This window comes from Oncorhynchus mykiss, chromosome 26 (genome assembly GCF_013265735.2).
Source record: "Oncorhynchus mykiss isolate Arlee chromosome 26, USDA_OmykA_1.1, whole genome shotgun sequence".
NCBI classification, from domain to species: Eukaryota; Metazoa; Chordata; class Actinopteri; order Salmoniformes; family Salmonidae; genus Oncorhynchus; species Oncorhynchus mykiss.
The window spans coordinates 5,068,774-5,091,320 of NC_048590.1; the positions used below are offsets into that span (position 1 = coordinate 5,068,774).

The 22,547-nt window shown below is 44.5% G+C and overlaps 1 protein-coding gene across 1 annotated transcript in view; it reads right to left on the reverse strand.

Moving 5' to 3' along the window:
* Positions 1-17,667, reverse strand: part of LOC110515683 (galanin receptor type 1-like) — a 42,661-nt gene extending 24,994 nt beyond the window's left edge. The window contains exon 1 of the mRNA XM_036964493.1: positions 16,691-17,667. Coding sequence (XP_036820388.1) covers positions 16,691-17,365 — 675 coding nt within the window. The 5' untranslated portion in view covers positions 17,366-17,667. The remainder of the gene's footprint in view (positions 1-16,690) is intronic.
* Between the last annotated feature and the right edge of the window lie 4,880 nt (positions 17,668-22,547).

A 22,547-nucleotide genomic window follows, 5' to 3' on the forward strand; every position in this document is an offset into this window, starting at 1 on the left:
ATGGAATAAACAACAACACAGAGTTACACATGGAATAAACAACAACACAGAGTTTCACATGGAATAAACAACACAGAGTTTCACATGGAATAAACAACAACACAGAGTTACACATGGAATAAACAACAACACAGAGTTACACATGGAATAAACAACAACACAGAGTTTCACATGGAATAAACAACAACACAGAGTTACACATGGAATAAACAACAACACAGAGTTACACATGGAATAAACAACAACACAGAGTTTCACATGGAATAAACAACAACACAGAGTTTCACATGGAGTAAACAACGCTCAACACGGTTGGGACCCAAAATGAGGTACCGTGTTAGATAAGGGAGGTAAAGGCAATAAATAGGCCATAGTGGCAAAATAATGACAATTTAGCCATTTAGCATCATAACAGATACATTGCGAAGATGTGATAGAGGTCCTTCCTCATGGACAATAACAGCACATACATCCCTGTCTAATCTGTGGGAGAAAGGAAGCCCTTATCCCTCTCCTCTGGATGGAAGACAGTAACTACCGTGACATACACGGTCTCGGGTTGACATCGTCAACATTCCTCATGTACACATGTCCCATCAGTGCTCTGTGTCCCATCAGTGTTCTGTGTCCCATCAGTGTTCTGTGTTCCATCAGTACTCTGTGTCCCATCAGTGTTCTGTGTTCCATCAGTACTCTGTGTCCCATCAGTGTTCTGTGTTCCATCAGTACTCTGTGTCCCATCAGTGTTCTGTGTTCCATCAGTACTCTGTGTCCCATCAGTGTTCTGTGTTCCATCAGTACTCTGTGTCCCATCAGTGCTCTGTGTCCCATCAGTACTCTGTGTCCCATCAGTACTCTGTGTCCCATCAGTGTTCTGTGTCCCATCAGTGTTCTGTGTCCCATCAGTGTTCTGTGTTCCATCAGTACTCTGTGTCCCATCAGTACTCTGTGTCCTATCAGTGCTCTGTGTCCCATCAGTGTTCTGTGTCCCATCAGTACTCTGTGTCCCATCAGTACTCTGTGTCCCATCAGTACTCTGTGTCCCATCAGTACTCTGTGTCCCATCAGTACTCTGTGTGTACATGGGGTATTGACACACAAGCACCAGCCAGCTTAGTACCACTCCAGGAAGCCTCTTCATTTGGCAAGACAGCACAATCTGGGACCAGGCGATAGGGGGTAAAAGCCCGTCTCAGAGGAACATGAAATGGGTCAGAAATGAAATACAGAGTGGATTTGTCTGAAATGACATCTTATCAAACAGGTATTCTAGGTTGGAGGAGGAAAGCATAATGCTTAAGACTGTAGAGTGGGAGACTAATGTTCTCTGGAGTGATGAATCACGCTTCACCATCTGCCAGTCTGACTAACGAATCTGGGTTTGGCAGATGCTACCTGCACCAATGCATACCAACTGTGAAGTGTGTTGGGGCTGTTTTTCATGGTTCGGGCCCCTTAGTTCCATTGAAGGGAAATCTTAACGCTACAGCGTACAATGACATTCTAGACGATTCTGTGCTTCTAACTTTGTGGCAACAGTTTGGGGAAGGCCCCTTTCTGTTTTCGGCATGACAATGTCACCGTGCACAAAGCCGAGATCCATACAAAAACAGTTTGTCAAAATTGGCGTGGAAGAAGTTGACTGGTCTGCAAAGAGCCCTGACCTCAACCCCATCGAACACCTCTTGGGATAAATTTGTGCGCCGACTGCACTTTAAGTGTTTTACCCAATACTGCATTCCAAATGGCACCCTATTCCCTATATAGTGCACTACTTTTAGACCAGAGCCCTATGGAACTCTATTCCCTATATAGTGCACTACTTTAGACCAGAGCCCTATGGAACTCTATTCCCTATATAGTGCACTACTGTTGACCAGAGCCCAAAAGGCCTTTCTCATAGTAGTGCACTATAAAAGGGAATAGTGTGTCATTTGGGACCGTAGAGAGAGGATATACAGAGGACAAATCCAATCTGATTTTATTCGCCACTTGCTTGGTAAACAACACGTGTAGAATAACAGTGAAATGCTGACTGGCGTGTCCTTTTCCAACAACGCAGAGCTAAAGATGAAAAAAGAAATGGAAACAGGAACATGAGGAATAAATACACAGTGGAATATATATACACAGTGGAATGAATACACAGTGGAATTAAATACACAGTGGAATGGAATACACAGTGGAATGGAATACACAGTGGAATGGAATACACAGTGGAATGGAATACACAGTGGAATTGAATACACAGTGGAATTGAATACACAGTGGAATGAATACACAGTGGAATGAATACACAGTGGAATGAATACACAGTGGAATGAATACACAGTGGAATGAATACACAGTGGAATGAATACACAGTGGAATGAATACACAGTGGAATGAATACACAGTGGAATGAATACACAGTGGAATGAATACACAGTGGAATGAATACACAGTGGAATGAATACACAGTGGAATGAATACACAGTGGAATGAATACACAGTGGAATGAATACACAGTGGAATGAATACACAGTGGAATGAATACACAGTGGAATGAATACACAGTGGAATGAATACACAGTGGAATGAATACACAGTGGAATGAATACACAGTGGAATGAATACACAGTGGAATGAATACACAGTGGAATGAATACACAGTGGAATGAATACACAGTGGAATGAATACACAGTGGAATGAATACACAGTGGAATGAATACACAGTGGAATAAATACACAGTGGAATAAATACACAGTGGAATAAATACACAGTGGAATGAATACACAGTGGAATGAATACACAGTGGAATGAATACACAGTGGAATGAATACACAGTGGAATGAATACACAGTGGAATGAATACACAGTGGAATAAATACACAGTGGAATGAATACACAGTGGAATGAATACACAGTGGAATATATACACAGTGGAATATATACACAGTGGAATATATACACAGTGGAATATATACTGTAACGGTTGTCATCTTCCTCTTCTGAGGAGGAGGAGGAAATATCAGACCACTATGCAGCGTGGTAAGTGTTCGTCATATTTATTCCACTGAACACAGAAAACAAACGAACAAGTGAATAAAGGAAACCTGAAACAGTCCCGTATGGTGAAAACACTGAAACGGACAATAACCACCCACAACTAACAGTGGGGAAACAGGCTGCCTAAGTATGGTTCTCAATCAGAGACAACAACTACCCACAACTAACAGTGGGGAAACAGGCTGCCTAAGTATGGTTCTCAATCAGAGACAACAACTACCCACAACTAACAGTGGGAAAACAGGCTGCCTAAGTATGGTTCTCCATCAGAGACAACAACTACCCACAACTAACAGTGGGAAAAGGCTGCCTAAGTATGGTTCTCAATCAGAGACAACAACTACCCACAACTAACAGTGGGAAAACAGGCTGCCTAAGTATGGTTCTCAATCAGAGACAACGATTGACAGCTGCCTCTGATTGGGAACCATACCAGGCCAAACACATAGAAATACAACATAGACTACCCACCCCTCTGATTGGGAACCATACCAGGCCAAACACATAGAAATATAAACACAAGAACAAAACATAGAATGCCCACCCCAACTTACGCCCTGACCAACCTAAAATAGAGACATACAAAAGGAACTAAGGTCAGGAAGTGACATATACACAGTGGAATAATCCATCAAAATACTTCAGATACAAACCAGAAAGAGGACCTTTAGCAACACTAATGAGGACATGTCAGTAGAGAACATCTTGTACTGATATTTGACCACAGTCCCCTGAGCTATAAATATGTTCCATTTAAACATTTTAAAAATTCAGGCTCAAACTATTCCACTGGTAAAGATGTCTTGGAGAATAGAGGACTTGGAGTATAGAGGACTTGGAGTATAGAGGACTTGGAGAATAGAGGACTTGGAGAATAGAGGACTTGGAGAATAGAGGACTTGGAGAATAGAGGACTTGGAGAATAGAGGACTTGGAGAATAGAGGACTTGGAGAATAGAGGACTTGGAGAATAGAGGACTTGGAGAATAGAGGACTTGGAGAATAGAGGACTTGGAGAATAGAGGACTTGGAGAATAGAGGACTTGGAGAATAGAGGACTTGGAGAATAGAGGACTTGGAGAATAGAGGACTTGGAGAATAGAGGACTTGGAGAATAGAGGACTTGGAGAATAGAGGACTTGGAGAATAGAGGACTTGGAGAATAGAGGACTTGGAGAATAGAGGACTTGGAGAATAGAGGTCTTGGAGAATAGAGGTCTTGGAGGATAGAGGTCTTGGAGAATAGAGGACTTGGAGTATAGAGGTCTTGGAGAATAGAGGACTTGGAGAACCTCTATCTCCTAGCCTCTATCTCCTGTCCAAGCATTTCAAGGCTACGTTGAAACAATGACTTATCAATGACCCAAGACCAGCTCAGCTAATCCCTACCATTGTGACAATGAGTCGTCATAATGCTGCATTAATGTACATTGCTATACTAAGAGCGTTGGCTGTTAACACTGAGGTGGTGTGTCCCAGTAGGAAGACCACTGTTAACACTGAGGTGGTGTGTCCTATAGGAAGACCACTGTTAACACTGAGGTGGTGTGTCCTAGTAGGAAGACCACTGTTAACACTGAGGTGGTGTGTCCTAGTAGGAAGACCACTGTTAACACTGAGGTGGTGTGTCCTAGTAGGAAGACCACTGAGGTGGTGTGTCCTAGTAGGAAGACCACTGTTAACACTGAGGTGGTGTGTCCTAGTAGGAAGACCACTGTTAACACTGAGGAGGTGTGTCCCAGTAGGAAGACCACTGTTAACACTGAGGAGGTGTGTCCTAGTAGGAAGACCACTGTTAACACTGAGGTGGTGTGTCCTAGTAGGAAGACCACTGCTAACACTGAGGTGGTGTGTCCTAGTAGGAAGACCACTGTTAACACTGAGGAGGTGTGTCCTAGTAGGAAGACCACTGTTAACACTGAGGAGGTGTGTCCCAGTAGGAAGACCACTGCTAACACTGAGGTGGTGTGTCCTAGTAGGAAGACCACTGTTAACACTGAGGTGGTGTGTCCCAGTAGGAAGACCACTGTTAACACTGAGGAGGTGTGTCCCAGTAGGAAGACCACTGTTAACACTGAGGTTGTGTGTCCCAGTAGGAAGACCACAGTTAACACTGAGGTGGTGTCCTAGTAGGAAGACCACTTTTAACACTGAGGAGGTGTGTCCCAGTAGGAAGACCACTGTTAACACTGAGGTTGTGTGTCCCAGTAGGAAGACCCACAGTTAACACTGAGGTGGTGTCCTAGTAGGAAGACCACTGTTAACACTGAGGTGGTGTGTCCCAGTAGGAAGACCACTGTTAACACTGAGGTGGTGTGTCCTAGTAGGAAGACCACAGTTAACACTGAGGTGGTGTCCTAGTAGGAAGACCACTGTTAACACTGAGGTGGTGTGTCCTAGTAGGAAGACCACTGAGGTGGTGTGTCCTAGTAGGAAGACCACTGTTAACACTGAGGTGGTGTGTCCTAGTAGGAAGACCACTGTTAACACTGAGGAGGTGTGTCCCAGTAGGAAGACCACTGTTAACACTGAGGAGGTGTGTCCTAGTAGGAAGACCACTGTTAACACTGAGGTGGTGTGTCCTAGTAGGAAGACCACTGCTAACACTGAGGTGGTGTGTCCTAGTAGGAAGACCACTGTTAACACTGAGGAGGTGTGTCCTAGTAGGAAGACCACTGTTAACACTGAGGAGGTGTGTCCCAGTAGGAAGACCACTGCTAACACTGAGGTGGTGTGTCCTAGTAGGAAGACCACTGTTAACACTGAGGTGGTGTGTCCCAGTAGGAAGACCACTGTTAACACTGAGGAGGTGTGTCCCAGTAGGAAGACCACTGTTAACACTGAGGAGGTGTGTCCTGGTAGGAAGACCACTGTTAACACTGAGGTGGTGTATCCTAGTAGGAAGACCACTGTTAACACTGAGGTGGTGTGTCCCAGTAGGAAGACCACTGTTAACACTGAGGTGGTGTATCCTAGTAGGAAGACCACTGTTAACACTGAGGTGGTGTGTCCTAGTAGGAAGACCACTGTTAACACTGAGGAGGTGTGTCCCAGTAGGAAGACCACTGTTAACACTGAGGAGGTGTGTCCTAGTAGGAAGACCACTGTTAACACTGAGGTGGTGTGTCCCAGTAGGAAGACCACTGTTAACACTGAGGTGGTGTGTCCTAGTAGGAAGACCACTGGGGGGGTGTGTCCCAGTAGGAAGACCACTGTTAACACTGAGGTGGTGTGTCCTAGTAGGAAGACCACTGTTAACACTGAGGTGGTGTGTCCTAGTAGGAAGACCACTGTTAACACTGAGGTGGTGTGTCCTAGTAGGAAGACCACTGTTAACACTGAGGAGGTGTGTCCTAGTAGGAAGACCACTGTTAACACTGAGGCGGTGTGTCCTAGTAGGAAGACCACTGTTAACACTGAGGTGGTGTGTCCTAGTAGGAAGACCACTGTTAACACTGAGGTGGTGTGTCCTAGTAGGAAGACCACTGTTAACACTGAGGTGGTGTGTCCTAGTAGGAAGACCACTGTTAACACTGAGGTGGTGTGTCCTAGTAGGAAGACCACTGTTAACACTGAGGTGGTGTGTCCTAGTAGGAAGACCACTGTTAACACTGAGGTGGTGTGTCCTAGTAGGAAGACCACTGTTAACACTGAGGAGGTGTGTCCTAGTAGGAAGACCACTGTTAACACTGAGGTGGTGTGTCCTGGTAGGAAGACCACTGTTAACACTGAGGTGGTGTGTCCTAGTAGGAAGACCACTGCTAACACTGAGGTGGTGTGTCCCAGTAGGAAGACCACTGTTAACACTGAGGTGGTGTGTCCTGGTAGGAAGACCACTGCTAACACTGAGGTGGTGTGTCCCAGTAGGAAGACCACTGTTAACACTGAGGTGGTGTGTCCTGGTAGGAAGACCACTGAGGTGGTGTGTCCTAGTAGGAAGACCACTGTTAACACTGAGGTGGTGTGTCCTAGTAGGAAGACCACTGAGGTGGTGTGTCCTAGTAGGAAGACCACTGTTAACACTGAGGTGGTGTGTCCTGGTAGGAAGACCACTGTTAACACTGAGGTGGTGTGTCCTAGTAGGAAGACCACTGAGGTGGTGTGTCCTAGTAGGAAGACCACTTTGTGCAGCTCACCCTGCACTATCAAGTCTACTTCTGATAAGCTTCCCAGTAAAGCAGTAAAAACAATCAAGCAAGACAGAAAAGTGCTAAAATAGCCAATATTAACACACTGAGAAACAAGGTCCATGAATTCATGAACTTGCTTGTAAACAGATGACATTCATATGCTGCTGACTGGCTCTAATCAAGCTGCCCACTCAAGAAAAAACCTTCAAACTGTAACCAATGCCTGCAACCTGGTTCAGGTTATCAGTCAACCTACCAGGGTAGTTACACACAACCTGGTTCAGCTTATCAGTCAACCTACCAGGGTAGTTACACACAACCTGGTTCAGGTTATCAGTCAACCTACCAGGGTAGTTACAAACAGCCTGGTTCAGGTTATCAGTCAACCTACCAGGGTAGTTACACACAACCTGGTTCAGGTTATCAGTCAACCTACCAGGGTAGTTACAAACAGCCTGGTTCAGGTCATCAGTCAACCTACCAGGGTAGTTACAAACAGCACAGGAATGAAATCATCAACATGTATTGATCACATCTTTACTAATGCTGCAGAAATTGGCTTTAAAAGCAGTATCCAGATCCATCCGATGTTGTGATCACAATATAGTAGCCATGTCTAGGAAAACCAAAGTTCCAAAGGCTGGGACTAATTTAGTGTATAAGAGGTCAGGCTGGGCCTAATATAGTGTATAAGTGGTCATACAATACGTTCTGTAGTGATTCCTATGTTGATGATGTAAAGAATAGTTTCTGGTCTGTGGTGTGTAATGAGGAGCAACCAGACGCTGCTGGTCTGTGGTGTGTAATGAGGAGCAACCAGACGCTGCTGGTCTGTGGTGTGTAATGAGGAGCAACCAGATGCTCCTGGTCTGTGGTGTGTAATGAGGAGCAACCAGATGCTCCTGGTCTGTGGTGTGTAATGAGGAGCAAGCAGACGCTGCTGGTCTGTGGTGTGTAACGAGGAGCAACCAGACGCTGCTGGTCTGTGGTGTGTAACGAGGAGCAACCAGACGCTGCTGGTCTGTGGTGTGTAATGAGGAGCAACCAGACGCTACACTTGACACATTTATGAAATTGCTTATTCCAGTTACTGATAAGCATCCGTTAAGAAAATTACTGGAAAAACGGTTAAATCCCCTTGGATTGATGAGGAAGTGAAAAACGGTTAAATCCCCTTGGATTGATGAGGAAGTGAAAAACGGTTAAATCCCCTTGGATTGATGAGGAAGTGAAAAATTGTATGGTTGAGATGGATGAGGCAAAAAGTATGGCAAATGAGTCTGGCAGCACAACCGATTGGTAAACGTACTGCAAATTAAGAAATCATGTGACTAAATTGAATCAAAATAAACTATACTATGCATCAAAGATAAATTATATTAAGAATGATAATAAAAAGCACCTTAAATGAACATTTTGGGGAGAAAAAGCCATCTTGGCTCCATCATTCATTGAGTCAGATGGCTCATTTATCACAAAACCCACTGATATTGCCAACACAATTAATCATTTTTTCATTGGCAAGATCAACAAACTTAGGGATGACATGCCAGCAACAAACTCTGACACTACACATCCAAGTATATCTGACCAAATTGTAAAAGATGAGCATTGTACTTTCGAATTCCGCAAAGTCAGTGTGGAAGAAATTCCGTAAAGTCAGTGTGAAAAAAAAGATTGTTGTTTATCAACAATGACAAGCCACCGGAGTCTTACAATCTGGATGGAAAATTACTGAGGAATAATGGAGGATGGTATTGCCACTCCTATTTGCCACATCTTCAATTTAAGCCTACTAGGCATAATTTAAGCCCTCAGGCCTGGAGGGAAGCTAAAGTCATTCCGCTACCCAAGAACAGTAAAGCCCCCTTTACTGGCTCAAATAGCCGACCAATCAGTCTGTTACCAACCCTTAGTAAACTTCTGGAAAAAAATTGTGTTTGACCAGATACAATGCTATTAAACAGTAAACAAATTGCACGGCACTTACACAAATGACTGATGATTGGCTGAGAGAAATTAATGATAAAATGATTGTGGGGGGCTGTCTTGTTAGACTTCAGGGCAGATTTTGACATGATCTATCATAGTCTGCTGCTGGAAAAACATATGTGTTATGGCTTTACACCCCCTGCTATAATGTGGATGAAAATGTACTTGTCTAACAGAACACAGAGGTTGTTCTTTAATGGAAGCCCATCAAATATAATTAAGTTAGAATCAGGAATTCCCCAGGATAGCTGTTTAGGCCCCTTGATTATTTTCCATTTTTACTAACGACACGATGCCACTGACTTTGAGTAAAGCCAGAGTTTCTATGTATTTGTATGTATGTGGATGACTCAACACTATACACGTCAGCTACTACAGCGACTGAAATGACTGCAACACTAAACAAAGAGCTGCAGTTAGTTTCAGAGTGGGTGGCAAGGAATAAGTTAGCCCTAAATATTTCTAAAACTAAAAGCATTGTATTTGGAACAAAACACTCACTAAACCCTAAACCTCAACAACATATCGTAATGAATAATGTGGAAATTGAGCAAGTTGAGGTGACTAAACTGCTTGGAGTAACCCTGGATTATAAACTGTCATGGTCAAAACATATTGATACAACAGTAGCTAAGATGGGGAGAAGTCTGTCCATAATAAAGCACTGCTCTGCCTTCTTAACAACACTATCAACAAGGCAGGTCCTACAGGCCCTGGTTTTGTCTCACCTAGACCCTGCTCAGTTGTGTGGTCAGGTGCCACAAAGAGGGAATTGGGAAAATTGCAGTTGGCTCAGAACAGGGCAGCACGGCTGGCCCTTAAAAGTACACAGAGAGCTAACATTAATGACATGCATGTCAATCTCTCATGGCTTAAAGTGGAAGAGAGATTGACTTCCTCATTACTTGTTTTTGTAAGAGGTGAAAATGAATGTACCGAGCTGTCTGTTTAAAATACTGGCGCACAGCTCGGACAACCATGAATACCCCACAAGACATGCCAAGTCCAGAACAGACTATGGGAGGCGCACAGTATTACATAGAGCCATGACTACATGGAACTCTATTCCACATCAGGAAACTGATGTAAGCAGTAGAATCATATTTAAAAAGCAGGTAAAAATACACCTTATGGAACAGTGGGGACTGTGAAGTAACACAAACATTTAAAAAAAAATCCAAGATGGCATAGCAGTAGGACGTGTGTGTTGTCTTTGTCTTATCCAGTGTCTTATCCCGTGTAAATAGACTAGTCTTCTTCGTATATATCTTAATCTCACTTTCTATCTACGAACTAAATATACTGTCCTGCAATCCGCCTCACCCAATGTGGTACGGATCTGCTATTTTTATTCCTTATAACGGGAACTTCCATCAGCAGCTAGCCAGCTACTAGTCTTTGTTAGCCACGGCTAGAGGTCTTCACCTTTTTCTCGGTCACCAGGCAGCCTTAGCTCGGGCAATACCTGCCAGTCTGCACAGCGCAATATCAACCCTGCTTCTCTCTACCACATCACCGGATTCCTGCCGCTCTGGATCATTACACCGGGTAATCGCAGCTAGCTAGCTGCAAACGAGAGGCTACTGTTAGCTAACGCCTCTGTCCCGCAGCAAGCACCAGCTAGCCTTGAGCTAGGCCCATATACCAGCAAATTCTAGGGCTACAATACCTCCTTTGCCAATTAGCCTGGACTCTTTTATTGTCGACACGGAGCCCCGCCGATCCATCACGACTGGACTGCCGACGTGACTGACCAATGTGGTCTCAACAGGCTATTCTGCTACGATGTCGCCGAAGAACCCTCTACTAGCCCCGGCCCGCTAGCTTTTCTGAACGCTGTGTCCCCTGCTCCCCTGCTAGTGACTACCAAACGGTACCTTGACTCACCTATTGCTGCTCTTTTGACCCTATGATCACTTGGCTACACAGCTGACGCCCCCTGGACTGTTTCAATAACACGGTACCTCATTTTGTTTACCTGTTGGCCCCAGTCTCGAACTCAGGTCATCAACTGGCTAAACTGGTGCCTCCAGAGACTAAACCTCTCTCATCGCCACTCAACGCCTAGGGTTACCTCCACTGTACTCACATCCTACCATACCCTTGTCTGTACATTATGCCCTGAATCTATTCTACCACGCCCAGAAATATGCTCTTTTTATTCTCTGTCCCCAACGCACTAGACGACCAGTTCTTATAGCCTTTAGCCGTAACCTTATAGAACTGCCAGAGGGGGAGGAGTTGCAATCTACTGCAGAGATAGTCTGCAGAGTTCTGACATGCTATCCTGTTCTGTACCCAAACAGTTTGAGCTTCTACTTTTAAAAATCCACCTTCCCAGAGACAAGTCTCTCACTGTTGCCGCTTGTTACAGACCCCCCTCAGCCCCCAGCTGTGCCCTGGACACCATATGTGAATTAATTGCCCCCCATTTATCTTCAGAGTTTGTACTGTTAGGTGACCTAAACTGGGATATGCTTAACACCCCGGCCGTCCTACAATCTAAGGTAGATGCCCTCAATCTCACACAAATTATCAAGGAACCTACCAGGTACAACCCTAAATCAGTTAACATGGGCACCATTACAGATATCATCCTGACCAACCTGCCCTCTAAATACACCTCTGCTGTATTCAACCAGGATTTCAGCGATCACTGCCTCATTGATCACTGCCTCACAAATACCTGGGTGTCTGGTTAGACTGTAAACTCTCCTTCCAGACTCACATTAAGCATCTCCAATCCATAATTAAATTTAGAATCGGCTTCCTATTTCTCAACGAAGCATCCTTCACTCATGCTGCCAAACATACCCTCGTTAAACTGACCAACCAACGATCCTTGACTTCGGCGATGTCGTTTACAAAATAGCCTCCAACACTCTACTCAGCATATTGGATGTAGTATATCACAGTGCCATCCGTTTTGTCACCAAAGCCCCATATACTACCCACCACTGCGACCTGTATGCTCTCGTTGGCTGGCCCTCGCTTCATATTCGTCGCCAAACCCACTGGCTCCAGGTCATCTATTAGTCTTTGCTAGTAAAGCCCCACCTTATCTCAGCTCACTGGTCACCATAGCAGCACCCACCCGTAGCATGCGCTCCAGCAGATATATTTCACTGGTCACCCCCAAAGCCAACTCCTCATTTGGCCGCCTTTCCTTCCAGTTCTCTGGAATTGCAAAAGTCACTGAAGCTGGACTCTTATATCTCCCTCATGAACTTTAAGAATCAGCTGTCAGAGCAGCTTACCGATCACTGCACCTGTACACAGCCCATCTGTAAATAGCCCACCCAGCTCCCTCATCCCCATGTTGTTATCTCTACTTGCACATTCATCTTCTGCACATCTATCACTCCAATGTTTAATTGCTAAATTGTAATTGTTTCACCACTATGGCGTATTTATTGCCTTACCTCCTTAATCTTACCTCATTTGCACACACTATTGTGTGTTTGTGTAATTTACTGTATGTTTGTTTATTCCATGTGTAACTCTGTGTTGTTGTTTGTGCCAAACTGCTTTGCTTTATCTTGGCCAGGTCACAGTTGTAAATGAGAACTTGTTCTCAACTGGCCTACCTGGTTAAATAAAGGTGATCTGGTCTACCTGGTTAAATAAAGGTGATCTGGTCTACCTGGTTAAATAAATGTGATCTGGTCTACCTGGTTAAATAAAGGTGATCTGGTCTACCTGGTTAAATAAAGGTGATCTGGTCTACCTGGTTAAATAAAGGTGATCTGGCCTACCTGGTTAAATAAAGGTGATCTGGTCTACCTGGTTAAATAAATGTGATCTGGTCTACCTGGTTAAATAAACGTGATCTGGTCTACCTGGTTAAATAAAGGTGATCTGGTCTACCTGGTTAAATAAAGATTAAATAAAAAAACAAATTAAATTAAACACATAGGCACAGACACATGCCTACAAACACGTGATAACACACACACACAGACGTACAAATGGATATTGCGTTGTACATATGTGGTCGTGGAGTATGGGCTCTGAGGGCACACACTCAGTGTGTTGTGAATTCTGTAATGAACGTATTGTAATATTTTTACAATTGTATAACTGCCTTAATTTTGCCAGATTATTATTATTAATAATAATTATAATAATTATAATTATTTTTATGGATGGGGATCCATAATAAATAAATCAAGTATGGTAGTAGGTGCCAGGCGTATATTCCTGCTAACAGTCACTTTTCAGCACTGTTTACATGTATATATTTCCATTAGTTTATTACCATCCGTATTTATGTATTCCTACTTACGGTCACTTTTCAGCCCTGTTGACATGTATATATTACCATGAGTAATCAGTGTTTATACATTCTTGCTACCAGTCACTTTTCAGCCCTGTTTGACTGACGATTGGCTGAGTTAAATTGATGATGAAAAGGGGGCTGACGATTGGCTGAGTCAAATTGATGAAAAGGGGGCTGACGATTGGCTGAGTTAAATTGATGATGAAAAGGGGGCTGACGATTGGCTGAGTTAAATTGATGATGAAAAGGGGGCTGACGATTGGCTGAGTTAAATTGATGATGAAAAGCGGGCTGACGATTGGCTGAGTTAAATTGATGATGAAAAGGGGGCTGACAATTGGCTGAGTTAAATTGATGATGAAAAGGGGGCTGACGATTGGCTGAATTAAATTGATGAGGAAAAGGGGGCTGACGATTGGCTGAGTTAAATTGATGATGAAAAGGGGGCTGACGATTGGCTGAGTTAAATTGAAGATGAAAAGGGGGCTGACGATTGGCTGAGTTAAATTGAAGATGAAAAGGGGGCTGACGATTGGCTGAGTTAAATTGATGATGAAAAGGGGGCTGACGATTGGCTGAGTTAAATTGATGAGGAAAAGGGGGCTGACGATTGGCTGAGTTAAATTGATGATGAAAAGGGGGCTGACGATTGGCTGAGTTAAATTGATGAGGAAAAGGGGGCTGTTTTTGTTGGACTTCAGTGCGTCTTTTGACATTATGGATCACAGTCTGCTGCTGGAAAAACGTGTGTTTTATGGATATGTGTGCCTTCCTATCACGCCTACACACACACACACACACACACACACACACACACCTACTAACTCCCACACACCAACACGCTCTCACTCACCCACCCACACACACCTACTAACTCCCACACACCAACACTCTCTCACTCACCCACACACACACACACACACACACACACACACACACACACACAGAGAGACACAGACACAGACACACACACACACACACACACACCTACTAACTCCCACACACCCACACACACACACACACACAGAGAGACACAGACACACACACACACACACACACACCTACTAACTCCCACACACCAACACTCACTCACACACACACACTCAATCACCTACTAACTCCCACACACCAACACTCACTCACTCGCTCACTGACTCACTCACCACCATCACACCCACCCCCACACACACACACACACACACACCACGTACCGTATGCTGCTGTCATTCTGCCTACTATTATAATTATTTATGTTATTAATAAAGGAGCTATGGCTGTCATTTCTATGGTAATCTATCTGGACAATGATGACATAGAATCTGACCAAATTATGCAGTATTTTAGTTCTGGGTTAAAAACAACAGTATTTTAGTTCTGGGATAAACAACAGTATTTTAGTTCTGGGTTAAACAACAGTATTTTAGTTCTGGGTTAAACAACAGTATGTTAGTTCTGGGTTAAAAACAACAGTATGTTAGTTCTGGGATAAACAACAGTATTTTAGTTCTGGGATAAACTACAGTATTTTAGTTCTGGGTTAAAACAACAGTATTTTAGTTCTGGGTTAAACAACAGTATTTTAGTTCTGGGTTAAAAAAAACAGTATTTTAGTTCTGGGTTAAAAACAACAGTATTTTAGTTCTGGGTTAAAAACAACAGTATTTTAGTTCTGGGTTAAAAACAACAGTATTTTAGTTCTGGGTTAAACAGGATTTTAGTTCTGGGTTAAACAGGATTTTAGTTCTGGGTTAAACAACAGTATTTTAGTTCTGGGATAAACAACAGTATTTTAGTTCTGGGTTTAACAACAGTATTTTAGTTCTGGGATAAACAACAGTATTTTAGTTCTGGGTTTAACAACAGTATATTAGTTCTGGGATAAACAACAGTATTTTAGTTCTGGGTTTAACAACAGTATATTAGTTCTGGGATAAACAACAGTATTTTAGTTCTGGGTTTAACAACAGTATTTTAGTTCTGGGTTTAACAACAGTATTTTAGTTCTGGGATAAACAACAGTATTTTAGTTCTGGGTTTAACAACAGTATATTAGTTCTGGGATAAACAACAGTATTTTAGTTCTGGGATAAACAACAGTATTTTAGTTCTGGGTTTAACAACAGTATATTAGTTCTGGGATAAACAACAGTATTTTAGTTCTGGGTTTAACAACAGTATTTTAGTTCTGGGTTTAACAACAGTATTTTAGTTCTGGGATAAACAACAGTATTTTAGTTCTGGGTTTAACAACAGTATATTAGTTCTGGGATAAACAACAGTATTTTAGTTCTGGGTTAAACAGGATTTTAGTTCTGGGTTAAACAGTATTTTAGTTCTGGGTTAAACAACAGTATTTTAGTTCTGGGTTAAACAACAGTATTTTAGTTCTGGGTTAAACAACAGTATTTTAGTTCTGGGTTAAACAACAGTATTTTAGTTCTGGGTTAAACAACAGTATTTTAGTTCAAATCAAAATCAAAATCAAATCAAATTTATTTTATATAGCCCTTCGTACATCAGCTGATATCTCAAAGTGCTGTACAGAAACCCAGCCTAAAACCCCAAACAGCAAGCAATGCAGGTGAAGAAGCACGGTTAAACAGTATTTTAGTTCTGGGATAAACAACAGTATTTTAGTTCTGGGTTAAACAACAGTATTTTAGTTCTGGGTTAAACAACAGTATTTTAGTTCTGGGTTAAAAACAACAGTATTTTAGTTCTGGGTTAAACAACAGTATTTTAGTTCTGGGTTAAGTGACAGTATGTGTATGGTAACAAATATCAACCAAAGTAGTTTTGTCGAAGTAGTTCATAAGAAGGACTATATAGGTAATTTCTCGAGGTAACCTAGTCTGTAGTAAACCATAAGAAGGACTATATAGGTAATTGCTCAAGGTAACCCAGTCTGTAGTAAACCATTTGAAGGACTATACAGGACTGTCAGAAACTCTAGGCCTCTGAACCCAACACCGCACGGGGTAAAAAAAAACGGTCACGCAGCCGGGTACAAAGAGCACTGACACACGCGCAGGTTTTCCGGAGCGCAGTGGTGCCGCACGTTCGCACTTTGTTCTCGCTCACAGCATTTATTGCCGCGCTTGGCTGAAAAACATTAGCATTATAGCCCAATAAATGTCATCATTGTGTCATTTTCCAACCTCACTAATGTACACCCAAACCTGTGCGTAAAAAGGTAAGCGTTTGACAGTTTCTCTACTACAGACGAAAAGTTGTCTTACCTTCGCATAGCAGCATATGATCAACCCCAACGGCAACAGATAGCCAATGACTAAAATAGTGACTTTGTAGGTGTGTTTGGAAGCGCTTGCGTACCACGCTTCCCAGCAGAACGAACTGTTCGGCGCTTCCGGGTGGTCAGTAAGTATCTGGTGTTGCGCCACTGGTATAGAGAATATGAACGATAGTGCCCAAATCACACAGACCCCTATGAGGGCATTCCTCCTGTTGCGAATGCAGGGGTACTTTTTGGAGTGTACAACAGCTATGTACCTGTCCACTGACATGGCAACCAGCGTGAAGATGCTCACCAGCATACACACCATCACTAAATAGTGAACACATTTACATAAAAAGGCTCCAAATATCCACTCAGGTAGGGAGTATATAGTAGCCTGGAACGGGACACAAAATACCAAAAACAATAGATCCGCTATACTTAAATTGAGGATGAAAATGTTTGTCGTACTTCTGTTGCGCCGGGCCTTGATTTTCCCTATTACAATCATCACTAGAGAGTTCCCGACGACACCCAGGAAAAATATACATCCAAAAATGACCGGAACAATCACCGCCTCCGGGCCACCGTGGTCTTCTTCACCGGCACACGCCGTCAGGTTGCCGGTGTTTAATAACTCGGTCCAGACGTAGCCCGTTTCGTTGCCCGGCAGCAGCATGGTTCTCTCTCTCACACGGCCGCGACGTCCTCGTCCAGACGTTCCAGGAGTTTAAGAAATAACAGCGTTGCTATCTCCGGAGAAAGTGGTGATTTTGTCCAGTGCCTCGCATGGTATACAATCTGGTCTGTGTATCACACTCAGTCCAGTAACACTGCTGTGTCAAGTTCCAGATGTGTCGGGTTTAGGCTACTTTTACGCATCGTTTGGAGGAAATGGTTATGCGTTTATCCACTTGTGAGAAAAGCCGCCTTTACAACAAGTGAAAGGAGACTTGGTCTCCCGATGCGCGTCTTCGACGGTACACACTAACCATAGCCTGGCTATGACAGATACAGTATCGGCGAACCCAGGCGGTCATGAAGCGGTAAAATGAACCCATGTGTTGTCCAAAACCTCTCGGAGCTCCTTATAGTAACATGAACACGGAGACCCTTCAGCGCTGGTTCCTTCTGCTGTAAAAAAAAAACGTACTAAAACCTTAATGTTATAATTAAGCAATAAGAAACGAGTGGGTGTGGTATATGGCCAATATACCACGGCTATGGACTGTCCATAAGCACTACGCAACGCGGGGTGCCTGAACACAGCCCTTGGCCATATACCATAAACCCGTGAAGGTGCCTTATTGCTATTGTAAACAGGTTACCTACAGGTTGACAACGTCTACTGTGGAGTACGTCTGGAGATCATTATACCATGGAGCTGAAAGGGTTTGAGTGAAACACTGTGAGGTGTGACGACTGGAAAGAAAACAAACTATTTACACCAGAGTGAGTGTAAAGTGTTATTAATATTTGTTCTAACTCGAATCTTGAATATTTGACAGAGAGAAATCCTTGGATAAAATACTACGTGGCAAGACGAAAGTATCACTTGGTTGGATATCCGAACCTAAAAACAAATCACTGCCTCTAGGATAGTTTTGGTCTTCTATATGAACCCCTGCATGTCACGTGTGCTCCCTCTCCGGTCTCTCTAGATCACCAGGCTGCTCGTTATGGAGCACACCTGTCACCATCGTTACGCGTGTCAGTGCATTACGACACTCACCTGGACTCCATAACCTCCCCGATTGCCTGCCCTATATATGTCTCTCCCTTTGGTTCCTTCCCCAGGCGTTATTGTTTCTGTTCCTGGTTCTTATTTTGTATTATCAGTGTTTAAATGCTAAATTGTAATTACTTTGCTACTACGGCCTATTTATTGCCTTGCCTCCCTAATCTTACCTCATTTGCACTCACTGTATATAGACTTTTCTATTGTGTTATTGACTGTACGTTTGTTTATTTCATGTGAAACTCTGTGTTGTTGTTTGTGTCGCACTGCTTTGCTTTATCTTGGCCAGGAGGCAGTTGTAAATGAGAACTTGTTCTCAACTGGCCTACCTGGTTAAATAAAGGTAAATTAAAACACTCACTTCCTGAACTTGCTTCCTGACTCTCAGCGCATATCGTTACACAGCAGGATTCAATTAGGGGATCAATCAATAATTAATCTCTTCCTTAAAGTTGAAACAAATTATCTACCACACTTGCTTTGGCAAAGTTAACATATGTTTCCCATGCCAATAAAGCCCCTTGAATTTAATTGAGAGAGAGAGACAGACACACAGATGAGAGATAGAGACAGACAGATACACAGAGAGAGAGAGATAGTGACACACACACACACACACACACACACATACACACACACACACACAGAGACAGAGAGAGAGAGAGAGAGAGAGAGAGAGAGAGAGACCTATTGTACTAACAGTTTACTTGTTCAGTGAATAGGAATATTTATATATATAGACAATGTAATAGTTTATAGTTACTGCATTTCTGACTGCTAATCTCTCTTTCTGCAACATTAAATCACTATCAGTTAGTACAGGGCCTAAACTCATCAACCTATCAGTCAGCATGTGGAACATTCAGGGCCTAAACTCATCAACCTATCAGTCAGCATGTGGAACATTCAGGGCCTAAACTCATCAACCTATCAGTTAGCATGTGGAACATTCAGGGCCTAAACTCATCAACCTATCAGTCAGCATGTGGAACATTCAGGGCCTAAACTCATCAACCTATCAGTCAGCATGTGGAACATTCAGGTTCTAAACTCATCAACCTATCAGTCAGCATGTGGAACATTCAGGGCCTAAACTCATCAACCTATCAGTCAGCATGTGGAACATTCAGGGCCTAAACTCATCAACCTATCAGTCAGCATGTGGAACATTCAGGGCCTAAACTCATCAACCTATCAGTCAGCATGTGGAACATTCAGGGCCTAAACTCATCAACCTATCAGTCAGCATGTGGAACATTCAGGGCCTAAACTCATCAACCTATCAGTCAGCATGTGGAACATTCAGGGCCTAAACTCATCAACCTATCAGTCAGCATGTGGAACATTCAGGGCCTAAACTCATCAACCTGTCAGTCAGCATGTGGAACATTCAGGGCCTAAACTCATCAACCTATCAGTCAGCATGTGGAACATTCAGGGCCTAAACTCATCAACCTATCAGTCAGCATGTGGAACATTCAGGGCCTAAACTCATCAACCTATCAGTCAGCATGTGGAACATTCAGGGCCTAAACTCATCAACCTATCAGTCAGCATGTGGAACATTCAGGGCCTAAACTCATCAACCTATCAGTCAGCATGTGGAACATTCAGGGCCTAAACTCATCAACCTCTAGACTGAAGAGTTTAACATTGGAGTTCAACACACATCTTAAAGATGTTGACGTCATAATTCTGCAGGAGACATGGTGTAAGGCTGACGTTGTCACTCACTGTCCCACAGGCTACAGAGAGGTCACTGTCCCACAGGCTACAGAGAGGTCACTGTCCCACAGGCTACAGAGAGGTCACTGTCCCACAGGCTACAGAGAGGTCACTGTGCTACAGGCTACAGAGAGGTCACTGTCCCACAGGCTACAGAGAGGTCACTGTCCCACAGGCTACAGAGAGGTCACTGTCCCACAGGCTACAGAGAGATCACTGTCCCACAGGCTACAGAGAGGTCACTGTCCCACAGGCTACAGAGAGGTCACTGTCCCACTGCTACAGAGAGGTAATTGTGCCACAGGCTACAGAGAGGTCACTGTCCCACAGGCTACAAAGAGGTCACTGTCCCACAGGCTACAAAGAGGTCACTGTCCCACAGGCTACAGAGAGGTCACTGTCCCACAGGCTACAGAGAGGTCACTGTGCCACAGGCTACAGAGAGGTCAATGTCCCACAGGCTACAGAGAGTTCACTGTCCCACAGGCTACAGAGAGGTAATTGTACCACAGGCTACAGAAAGGTTTCTGTCCCACAGGCTACAGAGAGGTCACTGTCCCACAGGCTACAGAGAGGTAATTGTGCCACAGGCTACAGAGAGGTCACTGTCCCACAGGCTACAGAGAGGTCACTGTCCCACAGGCTACAAAGAGGTCACTGTCCCACAGGCTACAGAGAGGTCACTGTCGCACAGGCTACAGAGAGGTCACTGTGCCACAGGCTACAGAGAGGTCACTGTCCCACAGGCTACATAGAGGTCACTGTGCCACAGGCTACATAGAGGTCACTGTGCCACAGGCTACATAGAGGTCACTGTGCCACAGGCTACATAGAGGTCACTGTGCCACAGGCTACATAGAGGTCACTGTGCCACAGGCTACAGAGAGGTCACTGTCCCACAGGCTACAGAGAGGTCACTGTCCCACAGGCTACAGAGAGGTCACTGTGCCACAGGCTACAGAGAGGTCACTGTGCCACAGGCTACAGAGAGGTCACTGTGCCACAGGCTACAGAGAGGTAATTGTACCACAGGCTACAGAAAGGTCACTGTCCCACAGGCCACAGAGAGGTCACTGTCCCACAGGCTACAGAGAGGTAATTGTCCCACAGGCTACAGAGAGGTCACTGTCCCACAGGCTACAGAGAGGTCACTGTGCAGTCACAGAAACACAGCTCTGTCAACAGAGGAAGAGACTCTGGAGGATTGATCATTTGGTACAAATCCCAACTACAACATCTAATTGATCCCCTCAAAATTGGCAAATATCACATTTGGTTAAAACTGAAAAAAATAACTTGTACTCAGAATCCCCATATTACTCAGAGGAGATCTCCCCCCCCCCCCCCTCAGAATCCACATATTACTCAGAGGAGATCTCCCCCCCCCCAGAATCCCCATAATACTCAGAGGAGATCTCCCCCCCCCCCCCCAGAATCCCCATATTACTCAGAGGAGATCTCCCCCCACCTCAGAATCCCCATATTACTCAGAGGAGATCTCCCCCCCCCCTCAGAATCCCCATATTACTCAGAGGAGATCCCCCCCCCCCCCCCCCTGAGAATCCCCATATTACTCAGAGGAGATCTCCCCCCTCCCCCCCCCAGAATCCCCATATTACTCAGAGGAGATCTCCCCCCCAACAGAATCCCCATATTACTCAGAGGAGATCTCCCCCCTCAGAATCCCCATATTACTCAGATGAGATCTCCCCCCCCCCCTCAGAATCCACATATTACTCAGAGGAGATCTCCCCCCCCCAGAATCCCCATAATACTCAGAGGAGATCTCTCCCCCCCCCCCCCCCCCCCAGAATCCCCATATTACTCAGAGGAGATCTCCCCCCACCTCAGAATCCCCATATTACTCAGAGGAGATCCCCCCCCCCTCAGAATCCCCATATTACTCAGAGGAGATCTTCCCCCCCCCCCCCCTCAGAATCCACATATTACTCAGAGGAGATCTCCCCCCCCCCCCCAGAATCCCCATAATACTCAGAGGAGATCTCTCCCCCCCCCCCCCCCCCCCCCCCCCAGAATCCCCATATTACTCAGAGGAGATCTCCCCCCACCTCAGAATCCCCGTATTACTCAGAGGAGATCTCCCCCCCCTCAGAATCCCCATATTACTCAGAGGAGATCTTCCCCCCCCCCCCCTCAGAATCCCCATAATACTCAGAGGAGATCTCTCCCCCCCCCCCCCCCCCCCCCCCCAGAATCCCCATATTACTCAGAGGAGATCTCCCCCCACCTCAGAATCCCCATATTACTCAGAGGAGATCTCCCCCCCCCCCCTCAGAATCCCCATATTACTCAGAGGAGATCCCCCCCCCCCCCCCCCTCAGAATCCCCATATTACTCAGAGGAGATCTCCCCCCCCCCAGAATCCCCATATTACTCA